The 22,899-nt window shown below is 43.9% G+C and overlaps 2 protein-coding genes across 2 annotated transcripts in view; one reads left to right on the forward strand and one right to left on the reverse strand.

Annotated features, from left to right (window-relative positions):
- Positions 1-979: 979 nt before the first annotated feature.
- On the reverse strand, positions 980-2,327 carry tssk6 (testis-specific serine kinase 6). The gene has a single exon (XM_014216299.3). The coding sequence runs from the start codon at positions 1,812-1,814 to the stop codon at positions 1,011-1,013; it is 804 nt and encodes a 267-aa protein (XP_014071774.1). The 5' UTR covers positions 1,815-2,327; the 3' UTR covers positions 980-1,010.
- A 943-nt stretch (positions 2,328-3,270) lies between these two features.
- The window catches only part of LOC106613737 (yjeF N-terminal domain-containing 3), a 76,430-nt gene continuing 56,801 nt past the window's right edge, over positions 3,271-22,899 (forward strand). Inside the window, exon 1 of the mRNA XM_014216300.3 lies at positions 3,271-3,490. Coding sequence (XP_014071775.3) covers positions 3,435-3,490 — 56 coding nt within the window. The 5' untranslated portion in view covers positions 3,271-3,434. The remainder of the gene's footprint in view (positions 3,491-22,899) is intronic.

A 22,899-nucleotide genomic window follows, 5' to 3' on the forward strand; every position in this document is an offset into this window, starting at 1 on the left:
TTCCTGACTGAAATGTTTTAATGATTTTTGTAGGCCTATACAAAACCTAATTGGATTACCTTGTAGTTCATTATAACATGATCAGGCTTATTGCCCTGTCCTTTTCAAAACCATATAAGGTCATCAGGGATTTAATGTTATACCACTCACATACCTCATTGAAATTGCCCAAGAGTTACCATAGATGTTTAAATGATTAGTGATCAGATGTTTGGGTCTTAGTTCATTAGAAACAGTATATGGAAAAAGGCAGTACAACTGTTGTCGTTATCTTGGAAATCCATCAAATAGGTGCAGCAGCACATTATTCATAAATGATCTAAAGGCATGATTTAGAATTCAGCATAGAATCTACATTTTCCATCAATATTAAGACCGCATAGGTGTGCGTAAAATACTCGCCCGTTTGGAGAGGTACGCGTTGGCCGTCTGGTCATGCCGCTCCAAAGCAGAGTATCTTTCCACCTGCCGTGCGTTCTTGGGTTCGCTTTGTGAGCATGTTTCTGGCTCAAGGTAAGAGACCTGCGTCTCTCTGTGCTCGACATTTTGAAGGTGTGGCGTGTGCCTGTGTAGACAACGCGGCCAGTGCATCTGTCATCCTTTTTGATTTACAGGTGTAAACGAACCTTCAGATATTGTTACCATGGAATTAGACCGTTTTCTGTTTCAACAGGACAGTTGCCAGGTTAACAGTTAATCTGTGAACGGTTTGCTCCATGTGTGTTGATTATGAATGGATGAAAAAAGTAGGCTAGGCAAAGTAGCCAGACCTACGAACTATTGAATGTTTTACTTTTAGATTGCAGTGTTTTTGGTCTCCCGAGTCTACTTATACCATTATATTGTTTGAGAGATGATAAAATCACTGTCCGTGATGAATAGGCTAGACCTGCAATATTTCCAGCAGCTGACCGCTAATAACTTTTATTAGCCTACATGGGGAACAAACGAAAGTCAAGAGATTTTCAATTGCACATGATTTAATTACTCACATTGGCCTGGCCTCTTGCTTATTGCAACCAAGACTGCTCTGCCACCTGTTGGATTGTCGGGCGGTTAGAAGGGCTGAACTGCATCAGATAGGCAATTAACTGCTGACATGGCTCTTCCACCGTGACGTCGTCCGGGTAGACCAAGGCCTTGCGCTGAGCCCGCGGGAGTTTGCTGACATTGGAATCGTCGTAGGGCATACACCCAGTGACCATGACATAGAGAATCACACCCAAGCTCCACACATCATATTTCTTAGGGTCGTATGGAACTCCGAGGAGTACCTCCGGTGGGGCGTAGGCCGCTGAACCACAGTAGGTGCTGCTCAGCTCAGGGTAGCCCATAGCAAACCTCCCAAAACCAAAGTCTGTGATCTTCACCTGGTTGTCCCTAGTCAGCAGCACATTCTCACATTTCATGTCTCGATGGACGATGTTGTTTTGATTGAGATAGTTCACAGCGCTGACAATCTGGGAAAACATGGTCTTGGCTTGGGCTATGGGGATGGAATTGACCTCTTGGATTTTTTGGAGAAGATCTGTCGCTGCCGCCTCCATCACTATGTATAGTCGGCCGTTGCAAATCTCAATGAATTCGTGCACATGTACAATATTGTTATGTCTCACTCCCCTCAAAAGTGTCAGCTCCCTGGGTAGAAACTTGTGGACGAAGTCGTGGGGAGCCTTTTTGCGGTCCACAATTTTTATGGCCACCTCAGAATTGTGTTTCTGGGAGCTGGCTAATTTCACTTTGGAGTAGCTTCCCTCGCCGATTGTTGCGCCCAACTTGTAGCCCATCTCGCGCAGAACTTTCTCTGTGTACATTTTCAAAAAGGTATGGTTGACTTACTGCTCTTCAAAATTTGTCTTGCTGCTGCTCCATCAGGGCATAAACCCCTGAGTGGTCACAAGCTCTTCGACCAATTTGAGGAACGTTGGGATGTTTCTCAGGTGGCGGTGACAACGTTGTGATATACTAGACACACTTATCAATAAGGTCACGGGCGTGTTAGCGCTTGCATTATGACGACATTGTGACAAACCCTGACGGCATTCTGAGAGTCGCTAAGCTTCAGCGGCGGGCCTAGGCTGCTGTAGTCCTCCTCTCTTACAGTACTATATTCGTGTTATGATTTATTGTATCTGAACAATAATAACTACATTTCTATCACCTTATTTGGACTATTTAACTGTATGAAATGAAACAAAATGACAGTCCTATTCCATCGTCTAGAGTAGACTTCCGATAATTGGATACTGTTGTTGGCTGTAATGTCTTCATATGACCTCAAGATGGCAGACTGCACCAAGAATCTCCTTCGCCTTATCAACGTCTCTCTCAATATACTGGTACAGCTGTTTGGGGTTCCTTTTTAACAAGGGCTTACATAACTCAATAGGAGGAACAAAAAGGATGTAGTCCAATCTAAATTGACCTTAAAATTGGTGTCCAGAAGAGTGTCTTCCAATTGTCCTCTCACTCACCACTCTACAAACTGACCAAAAAAACTGGCCTTTCAATTGTTCATAAAATGAGCAGATTTCATAGAGCAGGCCTGCTAGAACGCTGAACAAACCGGCTAGAATGTTGAGCGCAGCACTGACCTTTCCTGAAGAATGTGAGCTATTGTTTGTTAACATGACCCAGTTAGGAGCTGCAGCCCTTGGCTTGGCAGCTATTGGCAAGAGTTATGAGAGTGAACTGTACTGTATACAATTTTGCTTATGGAGGTTCTGCGTGTCTGTGTCATACACTTGCATGCATAATGTGTGGCTGTGTGTATGTGTGCTGTTGGGGATTTCCTTTACATTTTTTTAACTTCTCTTTGATGCTTCAAACACATTTAAACCTGATGTCAAATCCCATCTATTTCAAGTTTCAGGGAATGCAGAGGAATCCAAAAATTAATTAAATGCAATACATTTATCTAGTATGATAGAATATACCGTACATATGACCTTGTGAATGTTACATTATGTTCAATGCCAGCAAATATGTACAATTCTAATTATTCTATCTAAATCCATATGCATTTCCTGCCTCCTCTATAAAGTGATTGGCATTGTTATTATGTGTGAGTGCCACTTGCAGAGCTTTAAGTCATTCCCCACTCTGCTCCCGTTTCTCCACAGAGGGTTTGTTGGTTCAGCCACTTTCTGGCTGACTGAGCTGCTATGACTCACCGGAGGCTGGGCCAATAAGCTGGCTACTCCCGTGTCTCCCTGCCTCTTAATTGGCTGCCTCTTCTAGAGAAGGGCTACTGATACAAACAGCTAGCAGGTTTCATCACAGAGAGAGAGAACAGGAGCCAGAGAGAGAGAGGAAGGTTCTGAGTGGGAGATAGCAGGCAGTGAGAGAGAGAACAAGAGAGTGTATTCTGTAAAGCAGTGCAGCTCATTCTTCCCTTCTTCTTCTTCTGTGCTGAATCCTCCCAGGCTGACAAGATGAACCACAGCTCGACTGAACCGGCGGAGACCATCGAGCCCCTGCGCTATCTCAGGTAGGCACCAACAAAATCAGGACAACACAGCTATTCCTGCTCTCAATTCACTTAAATTCTCCAAGACCCTCTGGCAGTAGTTTATTATGGCTTCTGAACTCTGTTTTGCATCCTGCTTATAAATATGAACTGACCTTTGATCGCTGATGGTGTATGAGCTCTTGTGCATGTTTTTATGTGGTAGACAAAGTTGGGTGTGTGACGCAGTTTTCCATCCAGAGAGGTTCTCTGTGTAGAGACAGGTGTCCAGAGCAGTCCTGCCAGTGGCTGCATTCATTCACCTTACTTTTAAAGTGAGTGAAAAATAAGTATTTGATCCCCTGCTAATTTTGTACGTTTGCCCACTGACAAAGAAATGATCAGTCTAATTTTAATAGTAGGTTTATTTGAACAGTGAGAGACAGAATAACAACAAAAAAATCAAGAAAAACACGTGAAAAATGTTATAAAATGATTTACATTTTAATGAGGGAAATAAGTATTTGACCCCTGCAAAACATTACTTAGTACTTGGTGGCAAAACCCTTGTTGGCAATCAGAGGTCAGATGTTTCTTGTAGTTGGCCACCAGGTTTGCACACATCTCAGGAGGGATTTTGTCCCACTCCTCTTTGCAGATCTTCTCCAAGTCATTAAGGTTTCGAGGCTGACGTTTGGAAACTCAAACCTTCAGCTCCCTCCACAGATTTTCTATGGAATTAAGGTCTGGAGACTGGCTAGGCCACTCCAGGACCTTAATGTGCTTCTTCTTGAGCCACTCCTTTGTTGCCTTGGCCATGTGTTTTGGGTCATTGTCATGCTGGAATACCCATCCACGACCCATTTTCAATGCCCTGGCTGAGGGAAGGAGGTTCTCACCCAAGATTTGATGGTACATGGTCCCTTCCATCGTCCCTTTGATGCGGTGAAGTTGTCCTGTCCCCTTAGCAGAAAAACACCCCCAAAGCATAATGTTTAAATCTCCATGTTTGACGGTGGGGATGGTGTTCTTGGGGTCATAGGCAGCATTCCTCCTCCTCCAAACACGGCGAGTTGAGTTGATGTCAAAGAGCTCCATTTTGGTCTCATCTGACCACAACACTTTCACCCAGTTGTCCTCTGAATCATTCAGATGTTCATTGGCAAACTTCAGACGGGCATGTATATGTGCTTTCTTGAGCAGGGGGACCTTGCGGGCGCTGCAGGATTTCAGTCCTTCACGGTGTAGTGTGTTACCAATTGTTTTCTTGGTGACTATGGTCCCAGCTGCCTTGAGATCATTGACAAGATCCTCCCGTGAAGTTCTGGGCTGATTCCTCACCGTTCTCATGATCATTGCAACTCCACGAGGTGAGATATTGCGTGGAGCCCCAGGCCGAGGAAAATTGACAGTTCTTTTGTGTTTCTTCCATTTGCGAATAATCGCACCAACTGTTGTCACCTTCTCACCAAGCTGCTTGGCGATGGTCTTGTAGCCCATTCCAGCCTTGTGTAGGTCTACAATCTTGTCCCTGACATCCTTGGAGAGCTCTTTGGTCTTGGCCATGGTGGAGAGTTTGGAATCTGATTGATCGATTGCTTCTGTGGACAGGTGTCTTTTTTACAGGTAACAAGCTGAGATTAGGAGCACTCCCTTTAAGAGTGTGCTCCTAATCTCAGCTTGTTAACTGTATAAAAAACACCTGGGAGCCAGAAATCTTTCTGATTGAGAGGGGGTCAAATACTTATTTCCCTCATTAAAATGCAAATCAATTTATAACATTTTTGACATGCATTTTTCTGGATTTTTTTGTTGTTATTCTGTCTCTCACTGTTCAAATAAACCTACCATTAAAATTATAGACTGATCATTTATTTGCCAGTGGGCAAACATACAAAATCAGCATGGGATCAAATACTTTTTTCCCTCACTGTATGCAACAGATAACGGAACCTGTCGTACCAACTCATATTTCTATCTCTGCCTTCCGCATCTGTGTGTGTGTGTGTGTGTGTGTGTGTGTGTGTGTGTGTGTGTGTGAGTGAAAGAGAGAGCGTGAGAAAAAAAGAGAGCAAACAAGACGGTGTCTGAGAAAGAGATGAGGGGCTCAAATCAAGGCTGCAATGACACCTGCTGGTGCTTGATTTTTCTGCCTGCCTGTCAGGTACTGTTGAGGAGCAGGATGTGTAATCACCTGCCGGAGATCCCCTGTCTGTCTAAGACAAAAGACAAAGTTCCAGGCTGATTTGTAATTACCTACACTCTGTGTTGGAATGAAAGATGATGATGGATAAGATAAACGTGTGTCCAAAAACCTTTGGCTCCCTATTGTGACTTGACACAGAGGATGCCTATGCTACAGTGCATAGGTAGGGCTATAGAGGTGTTGCATGAGCAAATCCCCTAAGATAATGTATTGTATAATTTACATTATGATGAATAAATATATGGATTTTTTTTGAATATATGAATATCAAATGGTTTCTCTAAAGACAATTAGCAGACAATTATCTTTTGAGCATTGCTTTTAGTACATGTTTTTATTTAATTTTTTATTTCACCTTTATTTAACCAGGTAGGCCAGTTGAGAACAAGTTCTCATTTACAACTGCGACCTGGCGTTGACATTGATTAGACTTCGGCAGAGACATGGAACCCCCCCCCCCCCATCCTAGAAAATCTGCTGCGAGTGTTCTAGCTAGGTCCATTCTCTCTCCTCCTCCTTTCCACTTTAGCGGGATCAAGATGCCTGATTGAATTATAATGACTGTTTCTGTGATTGAGTCAGCTATTCATGTTTAATTCAGTGTTGTTATGCTGACCATGTCCCTGCTGCCATCCTAATGTCATTTCATCACTTGTAAATCGGCCCTGTTAGTTAATCAGTCCATTACATAAGACCATGACAATGGTACCTGGCGGTGGGCAACACAGCAGGTTGCACTCAGCCACATGTCCTCATAGTTCACACAGAGAGGGCTTGTTCCTCTATTTATAGAGCAGGAGGCAGCTTAGCGCTGCCAAAATAGGTGTTTTGAAGGGGCTTCTCCTCACACATACAGGCTTGCGAACACACGCTGCACATAGACACATACACGCAGAGACACACATTAACAGAAATGCGCACACACGCTGACTGACACATACTGACATCTAAGCACCATGCAGTCAGTGAGGAATATGGTCAATTACATGGTGTTGGATAGAACACAATGGGGATATTACAGCCTTAATGTATGGATGCTGGGGAGATTTCTACCCTCCCTGTCACTGTCACACCCCTGTGTCCTGTCTTTATGTCCTGATGGCCTGTCACACTGTCACCAGCCTTGATAGCTATGGCTCATTCATATGCATTACCAACAGACATTCTATTTGCATTCATTTGTATGTATTAGCCTGGCATGAAACATGAGGTTGGTCTGTCACACTGTCACCGCTACTGGCCTGATACTTTCGGTCATGTAGTGTATGTGTACACCTGCTGGTCGAACATCTCATTCTCAAATCATGGGCATTAATATGGAGTTGGTCCCCCTTTGCTGCTATAACAGCCTCCACTCTTCTGGGAAGGCTTTCCACTAGATGTTGGAACATTGCTGCAGGGACTTGCTTCAATTCAGCCACGAGCATTAGTGAGGTTGGGCACTGATGTTGGACGATTAGGCCTGGCTTGCAGTCGGCGTTCCAATTCATCCCAAAGGTGTTCGAAGGGGTTGAGGTCAGGGCTCTGTGCAGGCCAGTCAAGTTCTTCCACACCGATCTTGACAAACCATTTCTGTATGGACCTCACTTTGTGCGTGGGGGCATTGTCATGCAGAAACAAGAAAAGGCATTATGCATTGGGGCAGGTAGCGCCAAACCCAGATTCGTCCGTCGTACTGCCAGATGGTGAAGCGTGTTTCATCACTTCAGAGAACGCAGAAATTTGATGAACTGACTTGTTGGAAAGGTGGCATCCTATGACGGTGCCACATTGAAAGCCACTGAGCTCTTCAGTAAGGCCATTCTACTGCCAATGATTTTCTAAGGAGATTGCATGGCTGTGTGCTCATATTTATACACCAGTCAGCAACGGGTGTGACTGAAATAGCCGGATCCACTAAGGTGTGTCAACATACTTTTGTATATATAGTGTAGCTGACAGCCCATTGATATGCATTACTTGCCATGCTGTATTCATTTTGTCTGCATTAGCATGTAATGAACTAGACTAGTGAGGTTGGTTTACATTATCCTCACATTCACTAGTGTCAGTCTTTCAGCCTCAGAGTAATGTTGTCTCAACATTGCCCATGTCCCCTATGGTAAACCTAATTGCCACTCTTTCTAACACACTCTCATTGTAATGAGTCCTGTAGTGCCACTGTGCCACTGCCTTCCAGACGTGAGCCTCATAGAGCCTCATACCCTGGAGAGAGAGCTCCAGTCTCACTGATCTCCCCTGGTTGTTTGCTGCCTGTGCAGGATAATGCTGTTAATTAAGCTATATGAAGCCATGCCAGTATCAGATTACACTGCTTTTATAGTCCTTACCTCTGGGCTTTAGGTATACTGCAGGGAAACAGCCACTCGCATAACCATGCTGATGAAAGTGGTTCATTTACCAAACACCAATAACTCTCTTCATAATGCATAGAGATAGGTTGCATTATGTAAGAATAAGAATAAGAATTTGTTCTTAAATGACTTCCCTAGTTAAATAAAGAGAAAATAAATTAACCCTAATTGCTCCTGCAAATCGCTCTGGATAAGAGTGTTTGCTAAATGACTAGAATGTAAACATTTTGATGACTAGGGTGGTTATTCAGCAGCCTGATAATCTCGGGGTAGAAGCTATTGGCCAGTCTTTCAGTTTTTACCATGGTGCTCCTATACTGCCAGAGTGATGGAAGCGGGGAGAACAGACTGTGGCTGGGGTCCCTGAGGACCTTCTTGGTCTTCCTGCAACACCTGGTCTTCCTGCAACACCAATTTCTTCATCCTCCTGGTGTCCGTGTGGTTTGACCATTTCAGCTCCTCGGAGGATGGAGGCATGCCCAGCCTGGTTCTTCCTGAAGTCCATAATCAGCTCCTTTGTTTTACTGATGTTGAGGGAGAGGTTGTTTACCTAGCACCACGCGGTCATAATGCCTCCTCCCTGTAGGTCATCTCTTTGTTGTTGGTAATCAGACCTACTACTGTCGTGTCGTCAGCGAACTTGATGATGGAGTTGGACCTGTGTGAGGCCACGCAGTGGGTATACAGGGAGTACAGGAGGGGACTGAGGACGCACCCTTGTGGGGCCCCGTGTTGAGGATCAGTGTGGAGGAGGTAATGTTGCCTATGGTCCAGGACCCAGTGCATAGGGAGGAGTTCAGGGCCATGACCTTTGTGGTGAGCTTAGAGGGCACTATGGTATTGAAGGCCGAGCTGTAGTCGAGCTTCCTCACATATGCGTTATTTTTGTTCAGGTGGATGAGGGCAGTGTGCAGTGCAATGGCTATTGCGTAGTCCGTGGATCTGTCGGGACGGTAGGTGAATTGGAGAGGGTCGGTTGTGTCGGGGAGGTAGGAGATGATGTGGTCTTTGACTAGCCTCTCAAAGTACTTCATGATGACGGAAGTGATTGCTACGGGTCGGTAGTCATTCAGTTCAGTTACTTTCCCTTTCTTGGGCACAGGGATGACAGTGAACAACTTGAAGCAGATGGGGATAACAGCCTGAGCTAGAGACAGATTGAAAATGTCGGAAAACACAACAGCTAGCTGGTCAGCACATGCTCTGAGGGTGCGGCTAGGAATGCCGTCTGGGCCAGCAGTCTTGCGAGGATTAACATGTGTCAATAACTTCCAGACGTCCTCCGTGGAGACCGTCAGCACGTAGCCCTCATTGTCCTCAGGGGCTCTCCTCGACAGTGAAGAGTCGTTTTGCTCGAAGCATGAGAAAAAGATGCTAAGCTCGTCCAGTAGGGTGGTGTTGGTGTCCGCAACGTGACTGGCTATCTTTTTGTAATCCGTGATCGTTAGAAGTCCCTGCCACATACGCCTCATGTCTGACCCGCTGATTTGCTCCTTCACTTTTCCCCTATACCTGTGTTTCGCCATCTTGATCAATCTGCGTATGTCGTATTTGTACTGTTTAACCATACAATTGTCCCCGGTCACCTTGCCATGTTTATCAGCAGCATCTCTCTCCTTCAGTTTACTGACAAGACTGACATCAATCCACGGCGACCCAGAACACATTCCAGTCCCCCTGATCAAAACAGTCTTGGAGAATGGATTCTGATTGATCGGACCAGTGTTGTACAGTCCTGACCACCGGAACTGTTATTGTCATAGCAACTATCTTCGAGGATGGGAGGGATATGTGATGGCAATGATAGATGTTGTTTAGAGTGGAGTGTTGTCAGTTTAATCAGCTGGGCTAGTTCTCTCTCTGTCTCTCTCTCTCTCTGTGTGTCAGAGCCAGTCGACCTGCGTAACACTGCTGTCCCAGACAGCTTTGCCTGCCTGTCCAGCCGTCGGTCTTGTCCATCTGTCTCGACTGCAGCGAAGGCCTGATTGTTATTCCTCTGGCTTGCCTCCCGTTCGTTGCCACATTGGCAGCAGCTCTGCTATAAAGCTCAATTTCTCTGTGTGACTGAGGGGCGGCTGAGCTGAAGGGTTTATTTATAGATGGTTCCAAACGTAATAATGGAGACTGAGGAGGAGGGAAGGAGGGTGGAAACTCAGAAAGAGGGATGATATATCATCTGTAATGGTTGCAGGCCATTAAAGTAAAATTAGGTGTAACAAGCACTTGATTTATTGTGTTTGAAGTGAGAGGGTGTGAGGGGTGAGGAGGTGGGGTGAGGAGGTGGGCTGTGTGGTGAGGAGGTGGGGTGTGTGGGTGCGCGCGGAGCTGCAGATAGGCCCATTTCAATTGAATTACGGGAGTGAAAAAGGATGCCTTCTCTGATCTGGTTTTTCATACAGTCTCTGGTTTACTGTGGCCTGCTGATCGTGTGCAGGGTTAAGAGACCCGCAGACAGGGAGAGGGACACTGTCTTTGCCAACAGCAGTACATCCATTCTGGGCAGAGCTAGCTAGCTGTTCCCAGTCCCCTGGGCAGGGTGGAATGAGGGACACAGCTGCCCAACATTTGCTGAGATGGGAGCTTTTGTTCTTATGAATGTTTAAATTCTGGATAGTTCCTGTCTTCTTTAGCTACCCTTGACAGAACACTGCTGAGTCTGGTTTATATTAGACCCAAAGCTTCATTCAGCAGGGTGTCCAGGCTTTCAACGCAGTAGAACAAGAGAATGAGAGAGAGCGAGAGAGAGGGTGGGAGGGAGAAAGAGAGAATGAGAAAGCATGAGAGGGAGAGAGAGAGAAAGAGGGAGGGAGGGTGGCAGGGAGAAAGAGAAAGGGAGGGTGGGAGGGGAGGGAGGGAGAAAAAGAGAATGAGAAAAGGGCAGGGAAAATGCTTTCTTTGTACAAATGAGCTTGTTCAAAAAGGCAAACATTTGTTTTAGATAAACAAGATTTTTCTCAGTCATTTGAATTATCTGACCTCTAAATATCCGATTTTTTTTAATGATGCCCTGGCCAAAACACCTGTGTGCATTCTCCGTGGACACACTGAGCTAGCCGGGGGGGGGGGGGTGGTGTGTGTGTGTGTGTGTGTGTGTGTGTGTGTGTGTGTGTATATATATTTGTGTGTGTGTGCCGATGCAATAGGCTAGATTATAATTTGGTTGTTGCCTGTAGAGATCCATTATTTGACAATCTGTAAAACCGGGGGGGGGCTGGTGTGTATGAAGGTGATTAAGGAAGTAAAGGGTGATGCTACTCAGCAGGAGTCAGCAGGATAAGTAAGATGGACAGATTCTTTTCTCTTCCGAACCCCTCTAATAAGCGTCAGTAGAGGCTAAGTCTTTGTAATGGAGAGAGCGAGTGTGTGTGCTGCGGGGGACAGGTAGAGGAGAGGAGTGGGAATCAGAGAGATTGTTTGTGACGGAAGAAAACAACTCAGTACAGGCTCTTCACATCCTGGAAAATGTAATGTGATTTGAGATGCCCTTGAGAAAATGCCCTCTCCTTCCCCCCATACTCCCTCCATTGTTGTTGCTCTCTGTCCTCTCCCAATCAGTGTCCTCCTCATTATTCCACTTTCAAGAGGCAAAGTACATTATAATGTGCAGAGCCTGGGACGATTTCACAGAGCTTAGAGGTGCCTTCCAACCAAAAATAACTAATTTAAAATTCCCTTTCACCCTCTCTTCATATATTGATAAGGTGGGATACTTGAAATAGCATTATATATTGGTTCCATGGAAACTTGCAGACTAGATATCACATTTCTTGCTGTAGTGACTGAATCAGTTCTTGGAGAGGAAAAAGTGCAGCATAACCCCTTTTTCCTTGATCATTAGCATGAATACGGTATGAGTAGTAGTGTATTCGCAGACGTTTTGGTACCTGAGTATGTGCATGGACCCCTGCTAACATTACGCATAGTGATAGGTGGGGTTAATAGGACAGGCAGGACCAATGAGAGCAGCTCCTTGTCCCTTTGATGCCAGGGGCTCAGGATAAAGCTTGGCAGTATTTACTCAGGCTACTGCCTGCGTAACAACCCTTGTGGAGGGTACGAGCACCTCCCTCGGTGAGAGACGTTTTCTCAGCTCCAGCATGTTGTTAGCTCCATATCTTCCTGAGAGTGGAATGCATCGTACCGTCACGAGAGGGTTTAAGAGATAGTGGGCAGGACTGAAGTGTGTGTGTGTTTCCATGTGTGTTTGTTTCCATGTGTACATGGATAGCATAGAGAGGTGTGAAGAAGCAGTAAGGGGAACAGTTGGATACAGATTGGGAGCAACCACCCCCCCTAATTTTTTTCATCTCCATGACAACAGGAGGCCAAATTCCAGCACGGTGAGCACAGGAACATTCTAGCTTGCCCAGGGTTATTTTAGGGAGGTCTCTGATTTTCTTTTTACGTACCTCAGATTTATAATGGTGTATAACGGGATCGTTTTCCAAGGAGTCTTGTACTCCAGAAGAAGACCAGAGTTTAACCTGTGCCTGAAGTTGAATGTCTTTTGGTTCAGTTTTGATTAAAACATTGTCCCTTTTCAACATTCCATTCCAACAAACATTTGACCATATTTAACCTATCTGGGAACCTGGGACGCTTGCGTCCCACCCTAGTCAACAGCCAGTGGAATCGCGTCGCGCGAAATACAAATACCTCATAAATGCTATAACTTCATTTTCTCAAACATATGACTATTTTACACCATTTTATAGATACACCTCTCCTGAATCGAACCACGTTGTCCGATTTCAAAAAGGCTTTACAGCAAAAGCAAAACATTAGATTATGTTAGGAGAGTACCCTGCCAAAAAAATCACACTGCCATTTTCAAAGCAACTAGCATGCATCACAAATACCCAAAACACAGCTAAATGCAGCACTAACCTTTGACAATCTTCATCAGATGACACTCCTAGGACATCATGTTACACAATACATGCATTTTTTTGTTCGATAAAGTTCATATTTATATATAAAAACAGCATTTTACATCAGCGCGTGACGTTCAGAAAATATTTTCCCTCAAATGCTTCTGGTGAATCAGCGCTATTTACAAAATTACTATTCGAAAACATTGTTAAAATGTAATATTGTCATTCAAAGAATTATAGATTAACATCTCGTGAATGCAACCGCATTGCCAGATTTAAAAATAACTTTACTGGGAAATCACACTTTGCAATAAACGAGGTGGTATGCTCAGAAAAATAGGCTAGGCGATACAGATTAGCGCCATCTTGGAACCATCTAAAATCAAATATACTATTGTAAATATTCCCTTACCTTTGATTATCTTCATCAGAAGGCACTTCCAGGAATCCCAGGTCCACAACATATGTAGTTTTGTTCGAAAAATGTAATAATTTATGTCCCAATAGCTCCTTCTTGTTAGCGCGTTCCAAAGGCTACTCAAAATGTACTGTAGCGCGCGGGACTTGTCGCCACGAAAGAGCAAAAAATATATATTTACGTTCGTTCAAACATGTCAACGTTGTATAACATAAATCTTTAGGGCCTTTTTCAACCAGAGCTTCAATAATATTCAAGGCGGACGATTGCATTGTCTTACTAAACGTTTCGGAAGATGAGGCTACCCATGGGCGCCCGCGTCATAGTAGTAATGGCCCTCCCCCTGTGACCAACTTTCCAAGCCTCTCTTTCGGTCAGTTTCTACCATAGAAGACTCAAACCACTTTGTAAAGACTGTTGACATCTAGTGGAAGCCTTAGGAAGTGCTAAATGAATCCTAACTCACGGTGTTTCTCATAGGCAAAGTGTTGAAGGTGATTCCACAAATCAGATTTCCACTTCCTGCATGGAATCTTCTCAGGTTTTGGCCTGCCATATGAGTTCTGTTATACTCACAAACACCATTCGAACAGTTTTAGAAACTTTAGAGTGTTTTCTATCCAAATCTACTAATTATATGCATATTCTAGTTACTGGGCAGGAGTAGTAACCAGATTAAATCGGGTACGTTTTTTATCCGGCCGTGCAAATACTGCCCCCTATCCCCAACAGGTTTTAATCATGTATGCAGTAAACATAAACTCAGTACTCTCAATTGAGGGTTTATACAAGAGCCCAACCAGGCAAAGATAAATAGTGTGGCGATTTTGTACAAAAGCCTATAAGAACCAGTAAGGTATATACATACGCTCAGTGGATGGTTTATTATGTATACCTATCTAGTACCGGACCCCCCCCCCCCCGCCTCCAAAAACAGGCATGGAAACATTTCTCAATTGGTATCAAGGAACCCTAACATGTGCCAGGAAAACATTCCCCACACCATTACACCACCGCCACCAGCCTGTACCGTTACTCCAAATTCTAATTATGTCATCAGCCTGACACAACAGGAACCGGGATTTGTCTTACCAGGTGATTTAAGAAATAAATATATTTCACCTTCATTTAACCAGGTAGGGCAGTTGAGAACAAATTCTCATTTACAACTGCGACCTGGCCAAGATAAAGCAAAGCAGTGCGACAAAAACAACACAGAGTGACACATGGGATAAACAAACGTACAGTCAATAATACAATAGAAAAATCTGTATACAGTGTGTAAATGAAGTAAGGAGGTAAGGCAATAAATAGGCCTATAGTGGCGAAGTAATTACAATTTAGCAGTTGGCACTGAAGTGATATATGTACAGATGAGGATGTGCAAGTATAAATACTGGTGTGCAAAAGAGCAGAAAAACAAATATGGGGATGAGGTAGGTAGGTGGTTGGATGGTCTATTTACAGATGGGCTGTGTACAGTTGCAGCGATCGGTAAGCTGCTCTGACAGCTGACGCTTAAAGTTAGTGAGGGAGACATGTCTCCAACTTCAGTGATTTTTGCAATTTGTTCCAGTCATTGGCAGCAGAGAACTGGAAGGAAAGGCGGCCAAAGGAGGTGTTGGCTTTGGGGATGACCAGTGAAATATACCTGCTGGAGCGCATGCTATGGGTGGGTGTTGCTATGGTGACCAGTGAGCTGAGATAAGGCGGGGCTTTACCTAGCAAAGACTTATAGATGACCTGGAGCCAGTGGGTTTGGCGACGAATATGTAACGAGGACCAGCCAACGAGAGCATACAGGTCGCAGTGGTGGGTAGTATATGGGGCTTTGGTGACAAAACGGATGGCACTGTGATAGACTGCATCCAATTTGCTGAGTAGAGTGTTGGAGGCTATTTTGTAAATGACATCGCCGAAGTCAAGGATCGGTAAGATAGTCAGTTTTACGAGGGTATGTTTGGCAGCATGAGTGAAGGAGGCTTTGTTGTGAAATAGGAAGCCGATTCTAGATTTAAAAATGGATTGGAAATGCTTATGTCCGGAAGGAGAGTTCACAGTCTAGCTAGACACCTAGGTATTTATAGTTGTCCACATATTCTAAGTCAAAACTGTCCAGAGTAGTGATGCTAGTCGGGCAGGCGGGTGCGGGCAGCGATCAGTTGAAGAGCATGCATTTCGTTTTACTAGCATTTTAAGAGCAGTTGGAGGCCAAGGAATCAAAGAATCACCTGCACCAGAGCGACATCCTTGATATATACAGAGAAAAGAGTCGGCCCGAGAATTGAACCTTGTGGCACCCCCATAGAGACTGCCAGAGGTCTGGACAACAGGCCCTCCGATTTGACACACTGAACTTTAACTGAGAAGTAGTTGGTGAACCAGACAAGGTAGTCGTTAGAGAAACCAAGGCTTTTGAGTCTGCCAATAAGAGTACGGTGATTGACAGAGTCAATCTTTGGCCAGGTCGACGAAGACGGCTGCAGAGTACTGTCTTTTATTGATGGTGGTTATATCGTTTAGGTCCTTGAGCGTGGCTGAGGTGCACCCGTGCCCAGCTCGGAAACCAGATTGCATAGTGGAGAAGGTACGGTGGGATTTGAAATGGTCGGTGATCTGTTTGTTCACTTGGCTTTCGAAGACTTTAGAAAGAAAGGGCAGGATGGATATACAGTTGAAGTCGTAAGTTTACGTACACCTTAGCTAAATACATTTAAACACAGTTTTTCACAATTCCTGACATTTAATCCTTGTAAGAATTCCCTGCCTTAGGTCAGTTAGGATCACCACTTTACTTTAAGAATGTGAAATGTCAGAATAATAGTAGAAAGAATGATTTATTTTAGCTTTTATTTCTTTCAACACATTCCCAGTGGGTCAGAAGTTTACATACACTCAGTTAGTATTTGGTAGCATTGCCTTTAAATTGTTTAACTTGGGTCAAATGTTTCAGGTAGCCTTCCACAAGCTTCCCACAATAAGTTGGGTGAATTTTGGCCCATTCCTCAGAGCTGGTGTAACTGAGTCAGGTTTGTAGGCCTCCTTACTCGCACATGCTTTTTCAGTTCTGCCCACACATTTTCTATAGGTTTTAGGTCAGGGCTTTGTGATAGCCACTCCAATACCTTGACTTTGCTGTCCTTAAGCCATTTTGCCACAACTTTGGAACTATGCTTGGGGTCATTGTCCATTTGGAAGACCCATTTGTGACCAAGCTTTAACTTCCTGACTGATGTCTTGAGATGTTGCTTCAATATATCCACATAATTTTCCGTCCTCATGATGGCATCTATTTTGTGACATGCACCAGTCCCTCCTGCAGCAAAGCACCCCTACAACATGATGCTGCCACCCCCGTGCTTCACGGTTGGGATGGTGTTCTTCAACTTGCAAGCCTCCCCCTTTTTTCCTCTAAACATAACGATGGTCATTATCAAACAGTTCTATTTTTGTTTCATCAGACCAGAGGACATTTCGCCAAAAAGTAGGATCTTTGTCCCCATGTGCAGTTGCAAACCGTAGTCTGTTTTTTATGGCGGTTTTGGAGTGGCTTCTTCCTTCCTGAGCGGCCTTTCAGGTTATGTTGATATAGGACTCGTTTTACTGTGGATAGAGATACTTTTGTACCTGCTTCCTCCAGCATCTTCACAAGGTCCTTTGCTGTTGTTCTGGGATTGATTTGCACTTTTCGCACCAAAGTGCGTTCATCTCTAGGAGACAGAATGTGTCTCCTTCCTGAGTGGTATGACGGCTACGTGGTCCCATGGTGTTAATACTTGCGTACTATTGTTTGTACAGATGAATGTGGTACCTTCAAGCGTTTGGAAATTGCTCCCAAGGATGAACCAGACTTGTGGAGATCTACAATTCTGTTTCTGAGGTCTTGGCTGATTTCTTTTGATTTTCCCATGATGTCAAGCAAAGAGGCACTGAGTTTGAAGGTTGGCTTTTACGGTTGCATAAGTCAACAAATGAGAGCGCTTGGGGATACACAGGGCCTGGGTTAACCTCTACATCACCAGAGAAACAGAGGAGGAGTAGGATGAGGGTACGGCTAAAGGCTATAAGAACTGGTCGTCTCGTGCTTTGGGAACAGAGAATAAAAGGAGCAGATTTCTGGGCGTGGTAGGATAGATTCAGGTTATAGTGTACAGATGAGGGTATGGTATGGTGCGAGTACAGTGGAGGAAACCTAGGCATTGAGTGACGATGAGAGGGGTTGCATCTCTGGAGGCGCCCATTAAGCTATCAGAGGCATGTTGAGCAGGACTAGGGGCTCCGCAGTAAAAATAAAACAATGAGAGCTGCCCTAAACAACAGTATACAAGGCATATTGACATTAGAGAGAGGTATAAAGCAATCACAGGTGTTGATTGGGAGAGCTAAGACAACAACGGGTGAGACAACAATGGGTAAACTGCTAAGACAACAAAAACGGGTAAATGGCGATGAATGGGCAGAGAGGGTCAGTTAGCTACACACAGGGCCTGAGTTCGAGGCTGGGGCCGACAGATAAACAAAATGAAGTACCGTGTTAATGAACAGTCCAGCAGGCATCAGCTGTGCAGCCGAGTGATCATAGGGTCCAATGAGCAGCAATAGATGAAACGTTTGGTAGTCAATTACTGCGCTAGGCGAGCGGGAGACACGGCGTTTAGGAAGCTAGCGGGCCGGGGCTAGCAGATGGATCATCACCAACATCCACAACGCAGAGGCCGGTTGAGAGCACATCGGCCGAATTACGTCAGCAGACCAGTCGTGATGGATCGGCGGGGCTCCGTGTCGACAAAGGGTCTAGGCCAATTGGCAAGAGAGGTATTGTAGTTGGTGTACTTCGTTTGCCAGCCTGGAGATGGGCCTAGCTTAAGGCTAGCTCGAAGGTTAACTGGTGCATGCTTCTGGACAAGGGCGTTAGCCACAATAGCCACTCAGTAGCAGCTTGCTAGCTGCGAAGATTCGGTGTAATGTTCCAGAGTTTGCGGCAGGAATCCGGTGATGTAGTAGAGAAAAAAAGCAGTCTGATATGCTCAGGGCTGATATCGCGCTGTGCAGACTGGCAGGTATTATTATCCAGGCTATCTAGGCTAAAGCGGCTGGTGTCTGAGCTAAAGGTAAAGACCTCTAGTAGTGGCTAACAATGACTAAATAGCTAATAGCTAATTAGCTGGCTAGCTTCTGATGGCTAGCTTCTGATGGATGTTCCAGTTGTTAGGTCTAGGAAATAGCAGATCCGTACCACATTGGGTGAGGCGGGTTGCAGGAAGGTATATTTAATTCAAAAATGGAAAAAAGAGATTTAAATATAATGAAATGTATACAAAAAATGAAAAAGACTGAATATTTACATGGGACAAAAACAAACACGTCTTACTGCTGCGCCATCTTGAAAAATTATTGTTTTTCCACTCCTCAATTGTCCAGTGTTGGTCAACTGGAGATACACTTTCTTGTTTTTAGCTGAAAGGAGTGGAACGTTTTTGCCCCCTTTCACGACATTAAGTCATCAGAGTGCGCAGCTGAACACTGTGTACTGGAAACACTTGGTTTGTTATTTTAACTAAAACATAATAAATCTTTGTTAAACATAAATACCAAACTTGTTTTTGCAGTTAGCTTTTAACAGCTAGGACTGCTATTTTTTTTGTCCCGGAATCCTGCTTAACTGACAGGTTATAGTCTGCTTGAACCTAGATAAGCTGCTAACGAAGTTAGTCCCAGATGAGTTTTCCAATGTAGCCCTCTGTCTGGAGAAGTAAATGAACGGTTCCAGCGCTGTAGGAGCTGTATCTACTATGCTTTGTTTCAGGACAACCTGGATCACTCAGAGTTCCAATGTGGCTATTGTTTGCTTGCCGAGGATTATAGGCTTGAGGTGGCTACGCAGGTAGCCAGCTTACGTAAGAAACTGGGAAAAACGCAGAGTGGAATGTTTACCTTTTCTACACCGGTGGCTGGATGGCGTTGGCACATGTTGGATGCATCTCCGTCTTGCCATTTGTCGTTATCCGACTGGCCGGTGTTGCCCGGCCAGTCGCCCATTTGCCTGTTTGTGGCCCACCTGTTAACTTGCACGATTCTTGCCAGTCTCCTTCGACCTCTCATCAACGAGCTGTTTTCGCCCACAAGACTGCCGCTAACTGGATGTTTTTTTGATTGTTGCACCATTCTCGGTAAACACGAAACACTGTCATGCATGAAAAGTCCAGGAGGCCAACCATCGCTAAGATACTGAAAATGGCGCCCCTGGCATCGATGATCATACCACTCTCAAAGTTGCTTAGGTCACTAGTTTTGCCCATTCTAACGTTCAATTGAACAGTAACTGAATTCCTCGATGCCCGTCTGTCTGCTTTATTTAGCAAGCGACGGCCACGTGACTTATTGTCTGTAGAAGCAAACCATTTTCTTGAACGGGGTGGTGTACCTAATAAACTGTGCATAGCTGTTTGATCTGTTTTTATTCTTGTAGTAATGTGGTGCCTGCCTGTATTTCCTTAAACCTTTATTTTGGCAATACATGTCAGCGAGAAAATTATTTGGGGGTCAGTAGATTCCCAACATAACAGTCACTCATATATAGATGTCTATAGAGCCTATCTCCATTCCTGATTCCTGGAACTGTTAGCTTCCCTGTGTAATATTGACATAGGCTAAGAAACACTTGTTTTACTAACATGGTCCTGTTTTATTAATTGCTGTGCTGATCAATGGACAGTTCATTACTTCTGTCAAATGAATACGTAGCTTAAAGTTGTGTGTATTTGCATTTATTTTTGCAATGAAGATGGAAACGCTAAAATAATACACATTTACATTAGGCCGAAATCTATAAATATATACAGCCTTATGAGTATACAAAACATTAGGAATACCTTCCTAATATTGAGTTGCACCCCACAGGAATGCTGGCCCATGTTGATTCCAATGCTTCTCACAGTTGAGTCAAGTTGGCTGGATGTCCTTTGGGTGGTGGACCATTGTTGATGCACACAGGAAACTGTTGAGCATGAAAAACCCAGCAGCGTTGCAGTTCTTGACACAAACCGGTGTGCCTTGCACCTACTACCATACCCCGTTCAAAGGAACTTACATTTTTTGTCTTGCCCATTCACCCTCTAAATTGCACACATACACACTCCATGTCCGAATTGTCTCTAGGCTTAAAAATCCTTCTTAACCTGTCTCCTCCCCTTCATCTACACTGATTTTAAGTGGATTTAACAAGTGAAATCAATAAGGGATCATAGCTTTCACCTGGATTAACCTGGTCAATCGATGTCATGGAAAGAGCAGTTGTTCTTTAATGTTTTGTACACTCAGTAGCAGGACACAGTCGATTATTCAACTGAAAAGTATGAATTAGGCTGTTTGAGAAGGTTTGAATCCTAAGCAACCTGCATACACATTGTTTGAAGTATGATAGACCTTGGTAGAGCATGGGTGGAGTAGGCATTGTGGTGCTCTGAATTTTCTGTCTTTTTTGGCTTCAGACCAATGCTTGTTTCTCACTTAAAACGTAGTTTTTGTTTTTAATTTCCATTGTTTTTACAACGGGATTTATACAACATTTCCACGTGCAAAAGGTGTCTTTTGAAAATGTAATTTGCGCTTCAAATGATATAAAAAAAACGTGTTTTGTCTCACAATTTATTGTCCAGGGTCCGGTTTCGCAAAAGCATCTTAAGGCTAAGTTCATCATTAGAACCTTCGTAGGTGCATGGTAAAATCTCCGAGCTGTTTCCCAAAACCATTATTATTAAAGTTACACTTGAAAACAAGTGTTATTTTTTTGACTGCCTCAGACCACTCAGAACAACTGCTTTTTTTGCCCTTCCGCGTTACTATATACACAGAAGGTCTCTGCTGAACTTAGAATCACAATGTTTATCTGTCTCTGTGACCACCGATAACTTCAGAACGAAGTTGACTACAAAACAAAGTTGACTTTGTTCTCTTTGCAATTATAAACAAGCAAAGGGTAAAAAGACGCTTCAAATGAAAACCGAGATGACTGCATTAAAATACAGTAGGCTACATACAGTGCATTCGGAAAGTATTCAGAGCCCTTGACTTTTTCCACATTTTGTTACGTTGCAGCCTTATTCTAAAATGGATTGCATTGTTGTTTTTCCTCATCAATCTACACACAATACCCCATAATGAGAAAGCAAAAACAGGTTTTTATACATTTTTGCAAATGTATTAAAAATGAAAGAACTGAAATATACATTTACATACGTATTCAGATCCTTTACTCAGTACTTTGTTGAAGCACCTTTGGCAGCGATTACAGCCTCAAGTCTTCTTGGGTATGACACTACAAGCTTGGCACACCTGTATTTGGGGAGTTTCTTCCATTCTTCTCTGCAGATCCTCTAAAGCTCTGTCAGGTTGGATGGGGAGCATCGCTGCACAGCTATTTTCAGGTCTCTCCAGAGATGTTCGATTGGGTTCAAGTTTGGGCTCTGGCTGGGCCACTCAAGGACATGCCGAGACTTGTTCCAAACTTTGTTTGAGCCAACTCAAGGTTGGTCTGGCTCGGACCAAATCTGAACCAATCATAGACATCTATGTTTCACAAGTTTGGAGCACAGCACAGTAGAGTAGTAGTTCTCAAACCTCTCCAATGGGACCCCAGGCCATTCCATGTAATTTATCTATTCCAGAGCTAGGACACCTGATTAAAGTTGTCAACTAATCCTCATTCTCTTGAATAGCTAGTTCAAAGCTACAGCAAAATTGGGAAACGTCTGGGGGTCCCCGAGGAGAGGTTTTAGAACCACTGCAGTAGAGCAGAGTACAGTAAAATAAAAAAAGTAGAAAAAGTATTTTCAACATTTAATTCAGAACTGAAAATTAACCTGATTTCAATGTCTTGAAAACACATTTTTAACATCCGGAAAAAAATATGTATTTTCAATGTTCGGAAAATACATCTTTTAAACTTCCTGAAAAGCCTTCTTTTCACCTTTCATTCAGAACCTAAAATGAACCAAACTTCAATGTCAGCAAGGGCTGGAATTTGTTCTGAATGCTCGAACAGCGACGTGTCTTCTGTCCAATGTGTGTTGATCTGTCTAATTAGCTAGCTAGCTAGCATGTGTAGACTCAATGCAATGCACAGCGCTACTTGCATGTGCATTGCCCGGGTTTAGATTCAACATAGCTAACTGTTTCTTAGCAAGACAATTCGTTTATCAACTACAGTCTGTGTTGTGAGAGGTTGGTATTGGTTGAGGAAATGTTGGCTAGCTAGCAGTATTTGGGCTGAAACTGACATCTGGCTGCACATGTAGCTATCTAGCTGAAGTATCATGCTGGAGTAGCTAGATGAGCAATGCCCATTGCATGTATCATAAGTTAGCAGCATGGCAGTTTCTCAAAGTTTGGTGTTGATTATGAACTTTACTTAGTTAGCTAGCAAACTATGCTTTATGGAAGAATGTAGCTAGCTATGATATATTGACAACATTGAATTGTGGTTGGTGCACGATCTATACAGCTATGGTACAGTTTCATTGGCTTGTAGCTACTAGATGGCTAGCTAACTAGCAATAATAGCAGTCAAGGACGTTTGTTATCTTATTTGTTTATGCTTT

Source organism: Salmo salar, chromosome 10, assembly GCF_965601325.2.
Source record: "Salmo salar chromosome 10, fSalSal1, whole genome shotgun sequence".
In the NCBI taxonomy this organism is placed as follows: domain Eukaryota; kingdom Metazoa; phylum Chordata; class Actinopteri; order Salmoniformes; family Salmonidae; genus Salmo; species Salmo salar.

Excerpts from the sequence above, each read along its gene's own strand:
- tssk6 (XM_014216299.3), bottom strand. The coding sequence starts at position 1,814 with ATGTACACAGAGAAAGTTCTGCGCGAGATGGGCTACAAGTTGGGCGCA.